At 32.0% G+C, this 19,520-nt stretch overlaps 2 protein-coding genes across 5 annotated transcripts; both read right to left on the reverse strand.

Annotated features, from left to right (window-relative positions):
* Positions 1-904: 904 nt before the first annotated feature.
* LOC108761471 (transmembrane protein 205) lies at positions 905-13,673 on the reverse strand. Its single transcript, XM_018508055.1, has 4 exons — positions 13,051-13,673; positions 2,364-2,557; positions 2,063-2,226; positions 905-1,884 (listed from the first exon to the last, which is right to left on the reverse strand). The coding sequence occupies exons 1-4, from the start codon at positions 13,332-13,334 to the stop codon at positions 1,597-1,599; spliced, it is 930 nt and encodes a 309-aa protein (XP_018363557.1). The 5' UTR covers positions 13,335-13,673; the 3' UTR covers positions 905-1,596.
* A 2,030-nt stretch (positions 13,674-15,703) lies between these two features.
* Positions 15,704-19,333, reverse strand: AdipoR (adiponectin receptor). 4 transcript variants are annotated; one of them, XM_018507852.1, is made up of 8 exons: positions 19,284-19,305; positions 18,985-19,196; positions 17,678-17,954; positions 17,277-17,375; positions 16,899-17,070; positions 16,341-16,738; positions 16,067-16,231; positions 15,704-15,972 (listed from the first exon to the last, which is right to left on the reverse strand). In XM_018507852.1, the coding sequence occupies exons 3-8, from the start codon at positions 17,924-17,926 to the stop codon at positions 15,838-15,840; spliced, it is 1,218 nt and encodes a 405-aa protein (XP_018363354.1). In that variant the 5' UTR covers positions 17,927-17,954; positions 18,985-19,196; positions 19,284-19,305; the 3' UTR covers positions 15,704-15,837. The 4 variants fall into 4 exon arrangements, with proteins under 4 accessions (XP_018363354.1, XP_018363352.1, XP_018363356.1 ...); XM_018507850.1 differs by having other exon boundaries at positions 18,985-19,333; XM_018507854.1 differs by lacking the exon at positions 19,284-19,305 and having other exon boundaries at positions 19,017-19,028.
* Positions 19,334-19,520: the final 187 nt, after the last annotated feature.

The raw sequence follows: 19,520 nt of genomic DNA on the forward strand, positions 1-19,520 counted from the left end.
GATACTTAAATCATTGTATGTAATTAATTATACATCAGTCATTTTAAATGTCACTCTTAAGTTATATATAGTTAGGTATAGGCAAGAAAAAACCATTTTACTATTATTATATTATAGCAATCAGATTAGATCATTAGATTGTAGCGTTAATTAATTCATAGAATGTGAATCGTGTGATTGCAATTATTAGTATGTAATGTACAGATTTTTATATAGGTGTAAATTTTTTATATGTGAAGTTATTATACAATGACATCGTGCGAATATAATGTATACTCGACGATTATATTGTCATTGATAGGAATATTAAACTCCCAATTTAATTTATATCATATAATATTCATTGGCAATTTAAGATGTATTACATAAATATTCGATTAGAGTTGATATTTATGGGAAGGTATATCAATAATTAATAGACTAAAAATTATAAAAAAAGGTTATATACTCATATATATTGTTATATGAGATATCATAATTTACAAATGTTAAATGAATAGAATGCAGTTATTTACAGTAATGAGCTCCGTGTATGTATGAGCCTATAATTCACTCGATATAAAGTAATTTATTCCTTCAGTTCATATCACTACTATATTTATATCTATACGATTTTTTTTAGTGTGCAATTTCAATAAATATCATTAACTCTGATACAGAGTAAATATATTTTTATTGCAACCAATGTAATAATTATTTTAAAATCGCGTAATAATTCGATATTCTTTTTTCAAAAAAATTTGAAGTGTTATTAAGCAGCAAGTCACGACTTTCTACCGCAAATAAAATACTTTGATCTAATTATTAATACATTTTTAGCGCAAGAATTTAATTATTCTCATGCTGATATAATAAAAGAAATATGCTTTGGCAAGAATTTATGCCTTAAAGCTTATATAAATTACTTGTATAAAAATATTTTATATCTATTTCAAGTCATACACAGATACAAATGAATCGATATAGTTTCGTATGAGATATATATTATTTACATAAAAGCTTCGACCGCTTCGTGCTGATGAATAAATTATGTCCACTCAATCTCTAGACATTCTCGCAAATTACATGCACGCGCTTCGCACTACTTTCAGCAATAATTTATACAGCACTACGAATTGTAAGCAGATCATATTTATGAGAAGTATTAAAACTGGTCTTTTACCTTCGCTTCAGCTTGATTCTCTTCTGAATTGGCTAGCGTTCTGAAGATAATCGGCGTGACTTACATTATGCAAATAATACCTATTATAGTCTTCTGAATACTTGCTCTATTTTAACATAGAGTAAGTTCAGATTGCTGAGTACAAGGTACATCAATATATCTCGATATCCGAGGTTTAAAATTCAAGGCAGCTGCACTGAAAGACTCGTTATACAGTCTTTTGCAATTAATTTTAATGGCAGGAAAAATCACATCTTGCACCAGGTTTGAATATTCCGGTGCATTTAAACTTTCGTTATCATACGAGACACGTACTAACGTATCTACTACCAACGCTTTTCTCAAAATTATTTTCTAGATTCTATATTCTTTTCGAGAACTTTTTTGAGCTCACGAAAAAAATGCATATATAAATTTTATAGTTGGAATTATTCTTACAAAGCGCATAATTTGCTCGCTATATAATAGAGATGAAGTACCGTGCATGCCATAGTGAGCATGTTTCCCATAGCTATGCATACATGTACTCGGCGAAACGCTCGATGGATCTTCATGTAATGCGTACAATTTTTGAGTGGTCCAGGATTGTGACGGCCTATCTCGTTGCCGACGCCCGCAGCGCGTTCGAAGTTATTCTTCTGCACGATCAGTTGGAGAAGTGGAGGTGTCAGGTAGAGGCGTATCAGTAATTCTAGAAAAAAGGCTCCGGACATTGCGCCAACCTGCACGTAACACAAATTTCACTTTTACTTTTCTGAGAATTTATTAAATTTATTAATTAAATTAATTAATTTTTATTTAAGATAAAACGAATTATTTACGCGTTTCAGAGAAAATTAAATTATATCTAATTAAATGAAAATATCTTATTTTTTAAATATTTTAAGGCATTATTTATACCTGAACAGCAATTTCAGAGTCCCATGTATGCGTCGGATGATGCTTGACAAATATGAGGAGCGTGATAAGACTTAAACACGCGTTAATTGTAAAGTATCTTGGAAATAGAACGCGCTGCACTTCGCCGAATGCATGTCGTGGCAGTGCAAAGTATAAAGACAAGCCTGCGAATAAATGGTATAGCTATTATTTCAAAGAAAGTCAATTTAAATCAATTAGAAAAGTAGATCACGAGACTTCCTTTTATATATCGTTTTATTAAAAATATATTTTCAATATATTTTTTTAATTATACACATACCGGATACAAAAGTCATCCAAATTTGAGCACCAAAGTGTATAACGAAGGATGTGAGATAAATAAAGGACATCATTCTTGAGTAAGAATTATTAGAGCTCTGTACTCGTTCTTTGATTGGGAAAAGAACCGATGTAACGAATAAGACTGCGGCAATCATGATTACATGTGCAGGCTGTGTTGTGTAAAAGAGGATTCTGAAAAATCACAATTACAGATTCAATAAATTTTGATCTCTTAATTTTGAAACAATTTTATGAATAAGTCAATTGAAGAAAATTATAATAAAAGTGATAGAAATAAAAACAAGTAAATATTGGGTCAAGAAATAAAAACTAGTTTTATATTAAAATCAAAGAAAATAGATTTAAAAAATAATTTTGCAACAAATAATCAAGAATTTTTATTTAAATATTTTACAGCCAATTAATAAATTCTAATAAAAAATAAATTAAGAAATTGAAAAAATGAAATACATGAAAACTGTAAAAATTTTTATCACTATATACACAATTTAGATTTAATAATGTCAGATCTCTTCTTGTTCACTGTTATCGCTGATAAACCTAAGACAATTTTTGTAAGATAAGCGCGATATCGCGATATCAACGACCGCGACAATTTTCGTCACGTGCAACTGTGTTAGATAATCTGAGCATGCATCACTTAGCGTTGATTTATGCGTATGCCGTGACGTCAAAGTCAAATAAAATCGTCGAGATTGAAGGCGCTTAGGAATGTTCCGCTCCTTTATTGCTAATATAAGCAATTGTGATCAACGTCTATATAGATTCGTTTGCATTTCGTTCTAAAACGAACTGAAGAACATAAAACACTACATCATACATGTCTTTTACTTTAATTATTATATCGATTTTCTGGTAAAAATTTTTCTTAAAATTCTTCATATAATTTTCCAAAATTTTTATGTAAATTTCAGAATTTCTCAAAATCTTTGTATAACTTATAACTTTTTAGAAAATATCTCAGATTTTTATACGAACTACAACTTTTAAGAAGTGCTAAGAAAATTGATATCTTTTTTACAACTCTTATACATGTGAATTCTGAAATGTTTCAAGACTTAAAACTTGAAAAAATTTAAGATTTTTTTTTTAGAAATCTTTATAAATTTCGAATATGACAATTTCTTCAAAATATTATGAGATGATATAAGAATTTATTTCACAACTAGGAGTCATTACAGGATTAAATTAACAACAATAAATTATTTGAAAGGCATATATCACGACGCAAGATGTTAGTAGCTATTATTCTATATTTTCCTCCAATTTACATTAATAGACGTTATTTTACCAGGATTGTTATCAGTTTGATGCGACACGTAAGACATAAAAATAAAGATATAAAGAACTATTTTAAGATCACACGAGCAGAATATGTAATTATCATCATTTATATTCCGCGATTTATATGATCCGAATGTTAAAAAGGCAACTTGAGAAGCTGGTAAACTCGTTATTAAATTTCATCAGGCGTTTCCTGCTGAGATTCGCATGTTGCATACATTAAAAACGATAAAAAACGAATAATTCCTTTACGTATATGTGCATACGTATGTGCACGCGCGTACGTGACCCTTTCTCGAAATTCTTCGAAGTGTCTTGTATATAGTTTATGAAAGACGACACTGGTCGAACACCTCGAGATGATGTCCTGTTTTTTGCAACAAGTCATAAACGTGTGTTTCCGACAAATTCTTTGTATTTCCTAAAAGAAATACGTATTGTATTTTAAATTTATACGTTTTATAGAAAAACGAAATATGTATTTAAGATAATTCCATTCCGTTTTCTATGTAACTTTTATTTTAAAATAATTGCTAATCTCGTTGCAAACTAATACGTGACTTGATCCATGTACAACAAAATGCAATTTAATATAACAATTCAACATGAAATTATCGTTTATGACAACTTAATCATCAGACTTAATCAGACTTAATCAGATTTAATCATCTCAGTTTGTTCATCAATCGTATAACAAATAATTGCATGTTTTTTCAATATTGTGAAACTTGTATTTTTTTATTCGCGCAGTTCACACTTAAAAAAAAACATGGCGATAGTAATTATAAAAGTGACTTATGTCTAAAATTTCGCAAGTACTCACCGTTGCAGAGAAAAAGACACATTGAAAAGATTGGCTGCTGCAACAAATTATAGATGGTAAAATATGTCATAGCACTTTTAATTGGTTGCAGCAGCCAAATTTTGATTGCGTTACTGACATTGCGGATGAGCTAACACAATTAAAAATTGGCTGCTGCAACCCAAAATTGACTGTTACAGCCAATTAAAATGCTATGCCATATTTTACCATCTAATTTCCTGCAGCAGCCAATCTTTTCTTTCAGTGTAGTGATGGCAACTACACAAATTTTATATGTACAAATATAATGCACATATATATATATATATAAATAATTGAATAACCTATTTTATATAATTACAATAACTGTAAGAAAGTTTATTCAACTATGTATATTAATTTTACGTACAAAACTTATATAATTGTCTTTTTTTTTTCTCTGTAATGACTGACGTCGAGCATCTGCGAAATTTCAGACACAAGTCGTAGGATACTCAATAATTTTGCGTGTCGTTGTATACCTAAATAATCTTCGGAGGCGTATAATTTGCGCAATAGCGTCAATATTGCGTGAGGCAAATGAGAGAAATGTGTTCGCGACGAGAAAAATTACTTCTCTTTCGTTAACCAGTTAAAAGAGCCGCCAATAAATATAAGCGTGTTTCATCCTTGGACTAATTTCATGTTTGCGAATAAATCAAGAGGGGTGCACTTACTGAGAGAGAAACTTAGCCCGATGATAATTAAATGCGACGCTCTCGATCGACTTGATAAAAAACATCTGTGACAATACGACGCGCGTGATTGCATTAATCGCAGATTTCTTTTTGAAGTGTCGATTAATCATCACGAGGTTAGTCAGAATGAAAATTCGCGCTTATTCACGAATTTCTCACAGCTGTCCCCTCGAGATTACCAAATCGAAATTTCGACACGAACGGATGCGCGAAAATTTTTGCTTATCAAGCATTTTGCGTCACGTCTACCCAAAGGAACACAAATCAAGAGAAAATTAAAACGATTTTATTTTGACATCATTCTAACATAAAAAGCAGAATGATGATTTTTGATTACAAAATTTGACTGCTTATTGATGTTAAAAATCCAAATAAGGTCAATTAATTTTTTATTGTTCCTTTTTTTTGGATTGGAAGACGAATCTCGTTGGAGACGAATATAAAAAATATATCCTTTTGTTTCTTAGATTTTTCATCGATCTTGATAAGCGCACAGTAATCAAAATGTGTGTTTCAGTATAGATGTCTCGATGATACGAAGTTGATTAGTGATAATGAGATATTATAACCTTCCATAAAATTTCCATGAAAAATTTTGCTGCAATATCTAAAACTTTAAGTATAGATATTCATTTGAAAATAATTTCGTTGAACCATCAAAATAATTATGTAGGAAACTCAAGTCATAATGAGCAATGCTGCAAAATTTTTATATTCTACTCAGTCGATAGCAACTAAAAGAAACATAATATTTATATGCTATAATTTCGCACTTAACAATATAAATGTAATATAATACATGATATCATATAACAGTTACAGATACAGATGTTATGTATGTTACTTTAAATTGATGTCAGCTGAGTAGCAAGCTGATTGCTACCAGCTTGAATATTCTATACATATATAATTATTTGGTTACTCGAACGAAATTATTTTCAGATCTGTATCTGGCTAAATGTTTAATTGAATACTTCAACACAACAGCGTTCTTTCTGTACAATTATATTTTTTGTTACTTTCTCTTCTCGCAGCATATTAGAAAAATCCTAGATATTTTTTATAACCGTACACACACACACACACACACACACACACACACACACACACACACACACACACACACACACACACACACACACACACACACACACACACACACACACACATATATATATACGTTACACTCTTTCCTTTCTTATTTTAGACAAATGTGCATTCGCTGTTTTTCACTGCATATTTACTTTTCCTCTCATTTATTAGCTTTCTTTTTATTTTCTTGACTTCTATTTTCTACTTTCTGATTTTTCCCATTTTTTACTTCGTTGATGAAAGGGAAGACGGAAGCTCTCTTCTCAATTTAAAATAACTTTCCGTTCCACGACAGAGGATCGGTAAAAGAGAGAGCCGGGGGCCGTAGGTCCGGATACACGACCGTAATTCGACGTGCCGGACGCACCTATGCGTGTGCGTGTATTCACGTGTAGGTGCACCAGGCCGAGCCAGGCATTATCAAGTGGCAACGTGCGAGAAGGCACGCACGACCCGCCGTTTGGATTCGCGACCGATCCAGCAAAATCAGTCCTCTCTGATTTTATTAACCCTTACCGTACCATCTACAATTTGGTGCCTCATCCATACCATCAAGGGTCACTGGAATGCCTTCGTTTTTTTCACCTCTTCAAAATAATTCAAAAAATTTCTAAAAATTCACCAACATACTTTCAACTTTTTAGAATAAATATTGACTCTTTATTTTGGAAAATAATAAAATGTAGTATAATTTATAATTACCGAAAGACTCAAAGAAACTTGCACGAACAGGAATCGCTCGGTCACTAATTATCCATATTAGGTCCGTTTCCACCAACGCAGATCAACTTTAATCTCGGTTCAACTTACTCTTTGTCTTTTTCTAGTTCTAAAGATTAGAAAAAGACGAAGAGTAAGTTGAGAGAGAACCGAGATTAAAATTAATCTATATTGGTAGAAATGGGCATTAGTATCGGTAAGGGTTAATGACGCGAATATGCGCGAATCTCTATTGCACGAATCTCTATCTGGAGTCTCAATTTGTTTTATCTGTTAAACATTGTCGCGTTAATTTCAAGATACAACTCTTAACTTTGCAGTTGCCAAGTGCACGATTCCTCTGTGTAGATAAATATGTGTGTTAAATCAATTTTAATGTAATATGCAAGAAATTAAAAAGACATAAAAAAAACACAGAAAAAGGAAAATGTAAAATGTTGCTAATCATTGAAAATTTTCTGCTCAGGCTACTTAAGTCAGGCTGTATAGATTATTAATTAATAATAAATTAATAAATATATAAGTTATTAATTAATAATAAATTAATAAATTATTAATAATAATAATTAATTAATTATTAACCTTTCGGAGATCTGATGCTAAAAATTTGTAACATTTAATGTCAGATCTGTAAAGCTTATTTAATTTATGTTATTTAGAAAGCATCAATTAGTTTCAAAGAACTAAAATGACATAACTCGTATAAAAGGAACGAATACTAATTAATAAAAATAATTCAAATTTGCAGATGACCCATTAGAAATTTGAATTCTTTGACTGTTCTGATAATAAAATTTATAATTGTAAATCCGCACTAAACCCAGCCTCAAAGAATTAATATTATCGATAATTCATTTATTAACTTTATTATAACCGAATAAGTAAAATAAATGGTAGATTATATAATAAACGAATAGTTTGTAGTTTAAAAAGAAGAAAGATGATAAGTACTCATCATGCAGTGACGTGCTCTTAATGGACAAACCGGCTGCGCGGCATAATGGAACATTGCAAAACGAACAAAGCCGTTTAGTCAAGCTTCATTTGCAGATTCTCTCGAGATGCAAAAGATGTCGAACAACTTGGCGAACAGCCAACTGCACATTCAACGCGACAAGAACGCCTGTTGGGCATGTCTCCCGATAGAAACCCTCCTAAACTCGTTTGTTCACTTAGAATAAAATTTCTATAAATAGAAATCCTTGAGACTTTGTCAATTGTGTTATCAAATTATCAATTATTACTAATATACTGATAATACCAGGTCGTTAATTAGACCCGTGTAGAAATGGGGAACAATTATAACACGACTTTGTTTTAACGAAGTGATTCATATGTATACATGATATCTACAGCATCTAATCATAATAATAATAATAATATTCTTGAAAATATACGATGTGTAATATATAAATATAAGATAATCTCTTTTTGATCGGCCGATTGACGTACAAAATACCGTCATCGTATTAATTTCGCGAAAGTAATTATTAAAGATGATTAAACGATTTCAAGGATGCATTTTCGAGACGCTAGGATAATCGATCAACGGATCGGGCCTTTTAATAAAGAACGTCCGTGACAAGATATTCCTCCACGCCTTTATAGCACGAACGAGTTTCTGCGGTCGCCCGACGCACTCGGAGTCTGTAATTATATCTTTTTATTGGAGTTGTGTTACCAGTCCCGAGAATGCGCACGTATGCAGTTCCAGAGAGTGCGAAAGGAAGTCCATTATCTTCCATTATGCTGTGCAAACAAGAATTACTGACGCCTGGCGTGCGAAAAGTGCACGCATTATGTATATTATTGAAAAAAAAAATGATAATTTACGATGTAACGATTAACATGATGAAACACTCAGGAGGAAATTTAATCTACTACTAATTTGGATGGTCATTACACGGTGGAAATTATATAACTGTATTCTAGCACTAAATTATACGTATTTCTAAAATAAAAGAACCTTGATGGAAAAATTCTCATACTTCGTAATATTTTTGAGAATTTTTTGTATCATATATTTATAGCAAAATATCACTTGAATTTCTCGAAATTTTATCAATTTTCTTCGGAAATATATTCCGAATATTCCAATTTGTGTAATAAATATTGTACAAAAAATCTGAGAAATTTTCAAAAAAGTTATAAAATTATGCGAGAGTTCTGAAAAATTCGAACGTTTTTTTATTTACTCAAAAAATTAACAAAAAATTAACAAAAAACTCTAACAAATTATATAAAAAATTCTAAGAAAAATTTTTGCCAGAGCAGCCTGGTTCATCGAGGATAAATAAAACCCAGCAAAAAATTTAATCTCCTAAATCGTTGCAACCACTAAATGATTACATAATAGAAATCATGTACTTGTGTTCTTGCACTAAATATATATACTTTGTAATAAAATATAATTGCAATAGCAATAATATAAAATAAAGTACTTTAGTGAAAATAAAAACAGAACATCTTATTAATGGTGCTATATATTTATAAAGATATAATTTTATCTTTTAAAAATGCAGGATATAAAAAGAAATACCTATGAAATATAAATAAATCCTAAGAGAATGTGGCACGCGATAAAGAAAGAAGATCGATGAGAGGCCTCGGGGGAAAAGCGAAAAAAGCTCATTCCATGCATTGTTCACACGCACGGCCTTTTCAAGGCTGCATTATTCCATTCGCACGTCTCTACGTTTTCCGTAGAGAATATATGACGTGGCAGACGCAGTCATTGCGCTCTGGCACGAGACACGCCGCAGACATATAATCACACACTTAATGATTGACTAATTATGGATGCCTAGTGTTAACGCCCGAGATAATTGCGGTGATTGACAGAAGAACTTATTCGATCACGCAATCCCTCTCAGTTACATATGGAACAGTAAACACCAATACATCAATGTTATAATTTCATATTGTTACTTCCCATCCCTGAACATATGTTATATTATATATTACATTTATTTGTTGAGTGTGAAATTATAACATTGATGTTACCATTAGTGGTTACTATTACTGGATATTCGGAAAAAATATGCCTAGGATGTTATTGGAGCATTATCGATATTAATCTTTTAATTAAAATTTTAAAAAATTAAGAGAATCGTAAAACTTTTTCATTTTTTTAAAGTTTGCGCTCGAAACTCATTGTTAGATTGTTTTAAAAATATCTAGAAAACGCGAGGATGACCTTGGAGAAAAATCACTTACGAGATATTAGGAAACTCCGAAAATAGTACGCTGTTTTGCAATATTTGAAGATCTTTAACGAAACGAACATGTAATGTATAAAAATAGAAATATCTTGCATACAAGAAATTAAAATAATTATAATAATAGAAATAGAAAAATCTTTAATTGCAGATTTTAATTTTTATGCAAACGTGCATAAAAAATTAAAATAATTATAATAAAGTTTTCGTAGTCAAGGATAATTTAATCATTTTTTTTTTTAAACCAAACGTCTCGTTCCATTAAATATAAAGGCGATTATGGGATGCTCTTTAATCGCGATTGATAAAAAGTTTTTTGCGCGCTTTACCGTTAATCTTTGCTGTGTAACGACTCGGAAATAGACCGAAGATTAGCATCGAGTTAAGACAGATAAGTCGCGCAAATGAGGAAATACACAGATGAGATACGAGCAATTGCACATAAGATTTCCCGAGAAAACATAAATAATTTTCTATTGAAATTTATTGTACGTTATCGATCTCTCTTGCATCATCCATTGCATCATCCATAGCGTTTGTATGAATGTAGAAATTCAATTCCGATTAAAAACACTCTAAGATGCGTGTGTTATGTGTACTGCGTCAACGATAAGTGATTTTTTTTACTCTGGCGATCTATTTCGATAAAATTAAAAAATATACTCGCGTGACTGCATATATCTCTTAGATTAATCTTAGATAATCAGAAGTTTATTATCGCGCCTCCAGTGATACTAAACCTAATTGCGATACCAAAATTAAATTTTATACGCCGTATTAAAATGTACATACATATTATTAGAAATACAGAAAAAATGGTGTTGCAAAAATGTCAAAACATTTTGCAATATATTGTTCATCATGCTTGTGTGTGTGTGTGTGTGTGTGTGTGTGTGTGTGAGTGTGTGTGAGTTTCCTACATAGATATTTTGATAACTCAAAATTATTATTTCTATATCTATCTATATCTAATTAAATTTTTAGACACTTCGACAAAACCATTCCATGAAATAGCGATAGCAATATGTAAATAACTTGCAATTTTTGCAAGAATTGGACTTCTCTTTTTACTTCGGCTTCTAAAAATAAATATAGGATACACGTATTTGTGATTATCTTATTTCTTGAGATAGTTGCATATAGAAAAACGTAAGCTGTAAGCAAATCAATATTTTTTTATTTATTATGCTTACGTTATTCCTTTACTCAATAATTGGTCGTTTTGCTTAAGGAGATACGATCTATGTAGTACATATTAATATTTAATATTTATACTTTTTTTTTTTTTTAAACAAACTATATACATGTATGAAGTTGTGTTTATAACATTCTATTTTCATTAAACAACACATTTTTATGGTTTATTTATTTACTTATTTTTATTGTATTTATAAACTCAAATGTTTTAAAAATAGTACCAAAAATTTAAGTCTAAGACAAAAATTTGTGATCTAGAATTGTCTGTAATTTTCTGTAATAATCAAATAATTTTTTATTTTAAAATATCAATCGTACCCCCTTAACTATTGTATTTGTTTTCTTATGTGACGTTAGATTAAGATTTCTAAGATCATCTAGCTAAAAGTTTTAAGATTTGACCTTCTATGTACAGATAGTCGTGAAAAAAATTACCAATCACGTTTCGTGCTCCAACTTTGCTTCGAATCGCGACGAACCTTTGCTCCTCGATAGCGAGTTAGCGAGACATCTTTATCATCGAAATTTTATACAGTGTTGATGCATCGATATGACTCTATCCAATAAATTTGGAGCTATAACTATCATGGAGATAATTTATTCCCGATTGTAATAATCCCGTCATAGCAAATTTCCCGAAAACCTATTGAAGCGAACATTATTTACGAAGAATACATGCCTAGGAAAAAATATGTAAAGAATATTATTTTTTTTGCATATGTTTGCATTGCGTTACACATATTGTCCGCGTTCGTTGATATCGCCATATGCGTCTCGAGTAACGAGAACATGAAGACGGCTATGATGAAGCGATTTCACTCTGCTTCAATTTCAAAAATATCGCATACGAAGACACTGCACGTATCGAGTTCTTGCAAATCGTATGTAAAGATTATTAATAGTAAGTAATGATGCTTTGCCATGGGAACTTCCCGAAAACAGGTCTCGTGACGCGCAACAGATGTGTACTCAAGTAGTACAAAATCATGTATCATCATCACGTCTTTCTGTGTCATCTAAAATCAAGAATTTAATAAAGACAAATTATTTATTTATCGTGATAAGATTAAAAAATTACCAAGTTATTAATTAAAACTTTTGGCTCTATTTATAATATTTATCACTTAAAAATAAAGAATTAAATTTAAAGAATTTATGAAAAAAAAAATCAAAAGATGACAAATTATTTATTTCTTATTTAAAAATGAAGAACTGAATTTAAAGAATTTAGAAATGACAAATAAAGTCATGATGATTGTAATAAATACACTTTCGTTAATAAAAAAAACTGTAATAAAAAAACTTTCTATATAAAATTAGCGTGAATGACCTACAAGATAAGACTACGCCCGCGAATTGCGTATACACGAGATCCTCGCAGGCGCAAGGACCTCGCACCGACCTGAAGAGCTCACGTACGCCTAGCTGGCTCCGTATCACCCAGATTCGTCGTCGCAGAACCTGTGATAGAAGAAAGTGAAGCACAACAGATGAGACGAGAGTCAAAGAGATCTGACGAAAAAACAGTCTTCGAATAAGAAAAATCATTTCTTCATTTCTTCAACTCTCGGTTTTTATGCTGAAAACCATGGAGGAGGGTCGTTTTATACTTACTTAAACACTTTGGAGCGGCGCGTGACCTCGTAATACGTAGACAGCTTCTTCAGTATCTGACTGTAGTGATTAGTGCTGGTGACCAGGACATCATCGGCCAGGTCGGGTAGGAAGAGCGCGTTCTCCGCTTGCTCTCGTTGACGCTGGAGCTTCTCCTTCTCTATCATCTCCTCGTAGAGCTTGACGTACTTCTCCTTGACACGGGACTTGCTGCATTGCTTCGAATCGGTGACCGGCGCAATCGGCTCGTTCGTCTCGTTACCAATCAACGTACGTACGCACATATTAACGTTTCGTTGTTGATTTATCTGGATACAATTGGACGATAATCAAGCTCTCGACTATCTCTCGACCTCTGCTTCTGATCACTTCTGGTCCACGTTGGAAGACGGCTGATCTTCGAATGGGACCAGGACAGTTCTCCTTATATCCTCGTACGTCCGATGACTTCTGCGAACTGAATGTGTCAGCTTCGTCGATGATAGACCATAGACGACTATCCTCCGGTGAGGGTGGCCAATCACGTCGACTCGTGTAGTCGTGTGTCGCGAATCGTGCGACGTGGTGCGCGGCAGAGGGAGAATTAAAGGAGAAAAATTCAACACCCGCTCTTTCTCTCTCTTTCGTTCGTCGTAGAGTGCGCTGGAGCGCACTATGTCTCGATATCGCTTCATTTTTATATCCCCTCCCGATACGACCGCCTTGACGAGTTCTGCGAAAGGGTATAAAGCGCAAGACTGCGTTCGAAAGCGTTACCCGAGTGCCTCCGTGTATCGTTTTGTCCTTATTGTTCACCCAATATTAAACGAAGATAAGATGATAAGGGGGCACCTGGGTAACGTTTCCGAACGTAGCTTCCGAGCGAGTTCCCCTTCGCGGAAGAGGAAGCCCGAACGAGTTTCGCTATGGTTTTGCTTGAAGTCTTATTTCTCGAAATAATATTCTGAAACTGCCTGGTAAAAATTTTTCTCATATTTTTTATATGAATTGAAACATAAAAAATGATAAGAAAGTCTGCATCTTTTCTTAGAATTTTTTATATGTGTGTGTGTGTGTGAATGAAAATATGTACTTTAAACCTTTTCAGATTTTTTATAAGATTTCATTAGAAATTATGAAATGAAATCTTGGAATATTTCAGAATTTACTATATATATGTATAACTTCTAAGTATTTCGACTTTATAAAAAATTTGAGAAATTTAAAAAGCTGATAAAAGTCCCAATTTGTATACTTCTTATACATCACGTATAGGATTTCTGAGTTTTCTTCTTACGAGAAGTGCATCCATCTAGTGGCAGGACCGCATATATATCGAATCTCCTCGCGCATTTTAACTTTACTCTTGGTTTATCTTTTCCTAATTCTTAGAACTGGAAATGAACATTAAATGGATTTAGCGATTCAAAAGGGAATAAAAATCGTTAGGGAATAGAGAAAATATTTGTATGTAGCAGATGGATATATAGCAGGAATAACAGGTGGTGATACTTAAACAAATAATTAAATCTCAGATATAAGTCAATCATGTTTAATTCAAAGATTAAACATCGCCTTTCTCCTTTTCTTTTATATACAGAGTTCTTTTATATACAAAATTTTTTTTTAATACATCTGATATATGTAGATATTATCAGAATTCTATATATCAAGAACTTTGAATATATATAGTATACAAATTGGAAAATAAGAAATGCTTTTGAAAAAATTAGATTGGTACATCACATATTTTATATATATATATATATATATATATACATAATATATACATATATATAAAATGACAGTATATATTAAACAAATTTCCATATATTATTGTAACAATGACTTTGTTCAAAATATACATATTATAGATTTTATAGTACTTATGTCCTACAAAATCGTTCACATAGCAACGGCTGCTTCCTAAATCTTAGTCACATACGCATTTCGTTTTCGTTGCCTATTGCCTCACGTATTATATCAAGTTTATATAAGAAAACAAATATTTCTCTTTTTTTTATCAAAGCCCCCAAATGCAACTAATGCTTATTTAGTAATTCAAAAATAGTGAATAGTTTTAATCTTTTCTATAATAATTAATTGTAACTAAATTACTTATTTATAACTATAATATACATACGTAAATGAAAGAAGAGAGAATTATAAGGGAAAAGATAATATAAATATTTATATATAATTTTTAAAATTCAAGATCTGAAAATAAGTAATATATGGCCATTTAAGTTTACATTGTGTACTTTTGTCGGAATTTCGTTACAGTATCCGAATTCGATAGAGTGCATTTAAAAAAATGATATGTAAACTTTTATATCTCGTATTTAAAGAAATTTAAAAAACTTTAGCTTGAATACTGTATTTCATCATGATTAAGCATGTACTGAAATTTCATGTACATACTATCTTTTACTAATGTCTTATTTATTCAATTGCAAAAAGAAATATCTCAATAAATATATATATATATATCGAAATCACATTAATTTTAAAGGAAGTTGAAATAGATTCAACAATATCAAACAACTTGCAGTTATAAAAATATCTTCAAAAAGTAACCACTAGTTTTAAAATTAATAAGACCAATTCAATTAAATAAACAAGCAACATATTCTAAAATATATTCTAACATAAATCTGAAATTAAATATATCCATTCTACTTTACGTTTACCATATCTTTCAACAGCACAAATATGCTGGCGTAAGATTTAGGAATCTTTGTAGTCTTTTTTTATTAGGTTAATGACATATGAAAGTTATCAACAAGATGAAAGTGTGTGCCCGCAGATTTAAAAAGCCAACACCTGCGATGGATTTGTGCAGTCGCCTATTGTCATTCTATGCATTGCCATTTCTGTAATGCCATGGTAATGAACAAAAGCAGCTGCAATTACTAATACATGGAAGATTTGATGACTCTGAAACTATAAAGTTAATATGTTAAAATTTTAATGTATGATATCGTTAAAATAATATGTACTCGAATCACGAGAAATCAATAATTTTAATAATGCTTACCCAAATATCGAATTTTCCTGGGAAAAAACGTTCAGGTACCCTTAAAGCATAAAATAACGCGCCTAATATGTACAAACATCCCATTAATATTAACCATCCGAGGGATGCTTGGCTAATCGCCTTGAACCAACCTTCGGCGACAGCGTAATGTACAGCTGGTATTACCTAAATATACAACAATGGAGTTAAAATATTATTAGATATATTAAAACACAGAATTAAAACATAAATTTTGAAATCAAACAATAAATAATTAAAAAAAAAAACAACTTACCCCGCTAAGTCCAAAACCCATAAAAACTCCAGCTCTAAGTGGACGATAGTTTGGTTCACCAAATCGCTCCCACAATGAAACTACAATACTGGTTATACCAAGAACAACCACCACAGACAGATAAATTAGCTTAGGTTGATAGTCGCAATAAAATCCATAATAAAGCCATGGTACAAAACTACCCATAATAAGCATAGCTATTCCACAATAATCTAACTTTGAAAACAGCTTTCCCACACATTCGCTGTGGCAATGAACTGTATGAAAGGCAAATGACATTCCTAGGCAAATTATAGCACCAGCAAAGAAGGTACCAAATACCAATTTTTCCTCCAATTGAATTTCTATAGGAGGTTGCGTTAGAAAAAATATAGCTATACCAATAAAGGCAACACAGCCTGTAAAGAATAAAATATTTTTATGAACAAAATTGATAACCAAAATTCACAGAATATACTTAAAAGAATATGCTGTGTATACGGTCTTTTTTTAGAAAGTGCACATGGATAGTACATTTAGTGTTATTTAATACTACACTAGTAATAAAAAGCAGTGTACCTAGTAAATGTGTCCAGATATTGCCAGTTTCTGTATGAATTCGAAAAATGCTTTTGAAGCATGCATAAAATGAGGGTAATGGCGGCCTGTGACCAGCATGCAAGAAATCATTATCTTGCAACCATCTTGGTAGATTCCTAAAGTGACACTGTTTCCATGATGCCTCCCATACCTATAAATAACATCTCCAGTTTCTTTAAACTTGTAATTTGCTGATTAACAATGTCAAATTATAATGTAGATTCATTCTAATAAAGATTAATTCGCTATTGATGTTAAAGTTAGCTGTCTATAGCTGTCTACTATTATCTCTGTCTGGTAAAAAGATATTTTCATTACATACGCAACAATATTATAAATATCTGAATATCCTTTTACCTTTCGAACAAATTCCTCAGCCTGCTCCGCTGCATTATGTGCTAGTGCACCTAGATCGATTTCATCACTCAGTACTCCCGCCTTTAATACTTCAGTCATCTATAATATAATATAATATATTATTTATATAATATAATATTATATAAACATTGGATGTTTAACTCGTTAATTAAATGGAAAGAACGATTTTGCTAAAATATCAAAAAATTTACATGTACTTTTATATATATAGTCTAAAAGTAATTTTGTTGGACCATCAAAATAATTATGAAAAAAATTTAACCGTTCATCGACAATGTATCTAGTTAAATACTTATACATACTTATAAATACTTGTAGATATTTCAAAATTGTTCTCCATGTACAAATTATTTTAATGCAAAAGGAAACAATATACATACCTCACAATCCAGAAGATGATCATCTTCCGGCGTCGATGGTAATGGACACCCGACCCCATCTTCCTCTTCTCCCAGACAACTTGCGTCGTCATCCTCTAATAATTCTTTAACTTCGTATAAACCTGGTATCTCACTATTTAACAATACACGTTCGCTCCATGGGATACGATGTCGCATTCCTCCTAAATCTACCGATAAATTTTCTTCTTTTTCTTTATCTTCCAAAATGACATCTTCGTATTGCGACATGATTCAGAATAAATGATTGATAGCGAATCTGCAAATTGTTCGTTGTTTCATAAGAAAAAAAATAAATTTTCAAAGATAAGAGCTTTTGTTGCAATATTTTATATTCACAAATCTCAATATAAAATTGAAGCAAAAAATTATATCATGTGCTTTCCATTTGATGAAACAAGAATTGTCCTGCATTGTCACTCATTGAATATTAAGAAAGAATGATGCTTGTGTTATCTATTATCTAACACATCCATAAGTAGGTGGTTTTTTTATACCACCCACGCAATATACATTCTTTGGCCTTGAAATAAAATAAGCACATGTTTCATAATTGATGAAAGTGAAAAGGAAAGTTGTAATGTAATCTAATACAGTCCAGTGCAGCAATGAAGAACAAATCTATTGTTTTTTATCATGAACTTACAACGTGAATTTAATTCATACACTTACAACTTGTTTCTTATAATATAAATATATGCTTGAGAGACAACAACAAAGATATAATTCTGATGATATTAAATGGCACTTTAAAAGATAATAAAAAATATTGATTAAGAATTAATTAATTATATTGTCCGAGAGAGAGATTAATTGTTAGATGAATCTCGTTTTCACAGCAGTCCAGGTGGAGAACGAGTTGGAGACATCGGTCCTTGCGTTTCGTTTGGTGAAAATTATAACACCCACCGTTAATTTAAATATGATTTTCACTAGGGATTCCGTCCTGACTATGTAAACATGTGACTCATTACATAAGACATAATAAATACAGTGCGTCGTAGGTCGACTGGACTTTAACCTCGTCAGAAGATCAATCCTTTTTTTTTTCTTTCCTTTCTTTACAGCCTGTTGCAATTTCCTGTTTCTTTTCTCTCTTTTCCGCCTAACGATCACGCGTTTCGAGTCGCGCGGACGAACTCATCGTCGTCTCGCGGGAGAAACGGAAGCGTCGTGAAAGCGCGCAACAGGCATGAAATTTGGTACTCGGTGAACGATATGGGAACAATGGGATGTTACACGATCATGTGCATGTTAAATACGATTGTTGGGCTTCCAGAACTACATACCAGCCGCACGACGATACTTCCGTGATATTCACATTTACGTGGACATGCTTCTGAAATTTTTTTAGGCTGTTTGTACTGGGATGTTACTTGGGAAGTTCACGTTCCCTCTGCACGTTTGCCTCAAGTAGTCATGTGTATACCCAACAATAAAGCCCGTTTCGGACAGGTCGGGCTGAAGTGACGAATTGACGATTGACCAACACTGACGGACGCTGATGGAAGATCGAGGATTAAAATTCGACCAATCAGATAACCTCAAGTTTTAATTTGTTTTGATGATTTCGCATTCTGCAACTCACGAGCAACCTCGATAATCTAATACAGGCTTAATGGTATCCGCACGTGGCTACAAGTGACATCAACCTACTCCCTGCTCCGAAAGAGAAAGGAAATGTTGACAGGCTTCTTCTCTCCTTCTCTGTGTTCCAAATTAAGCCGGCGACACACGATGCTTGTTTTCCTACTGGATTGCTAGCTGGATTAGAATCTTGCCACCGTATTGGATGTGATGCTGTCAGTGCCAGCATCGCAGCCAA

This window comes from Trachymyrmex cornetzi, unplaced genomic scaffold (genome assembly GCF_001594075.2).
Source record: "Trachymyrmex cornetzi isolate Tcor2-1 unplaced genomic scaffold, Tcor1.1 scaffold248, whole genome shotgun sequence".
Classification (NCBI taxonomy): Eukaryota; Metazoa; Arthropoda; class Insecta; order Hymenoptera; family Formicidae; genus Trachymyrmex; species Trachymyrmex cornetzi.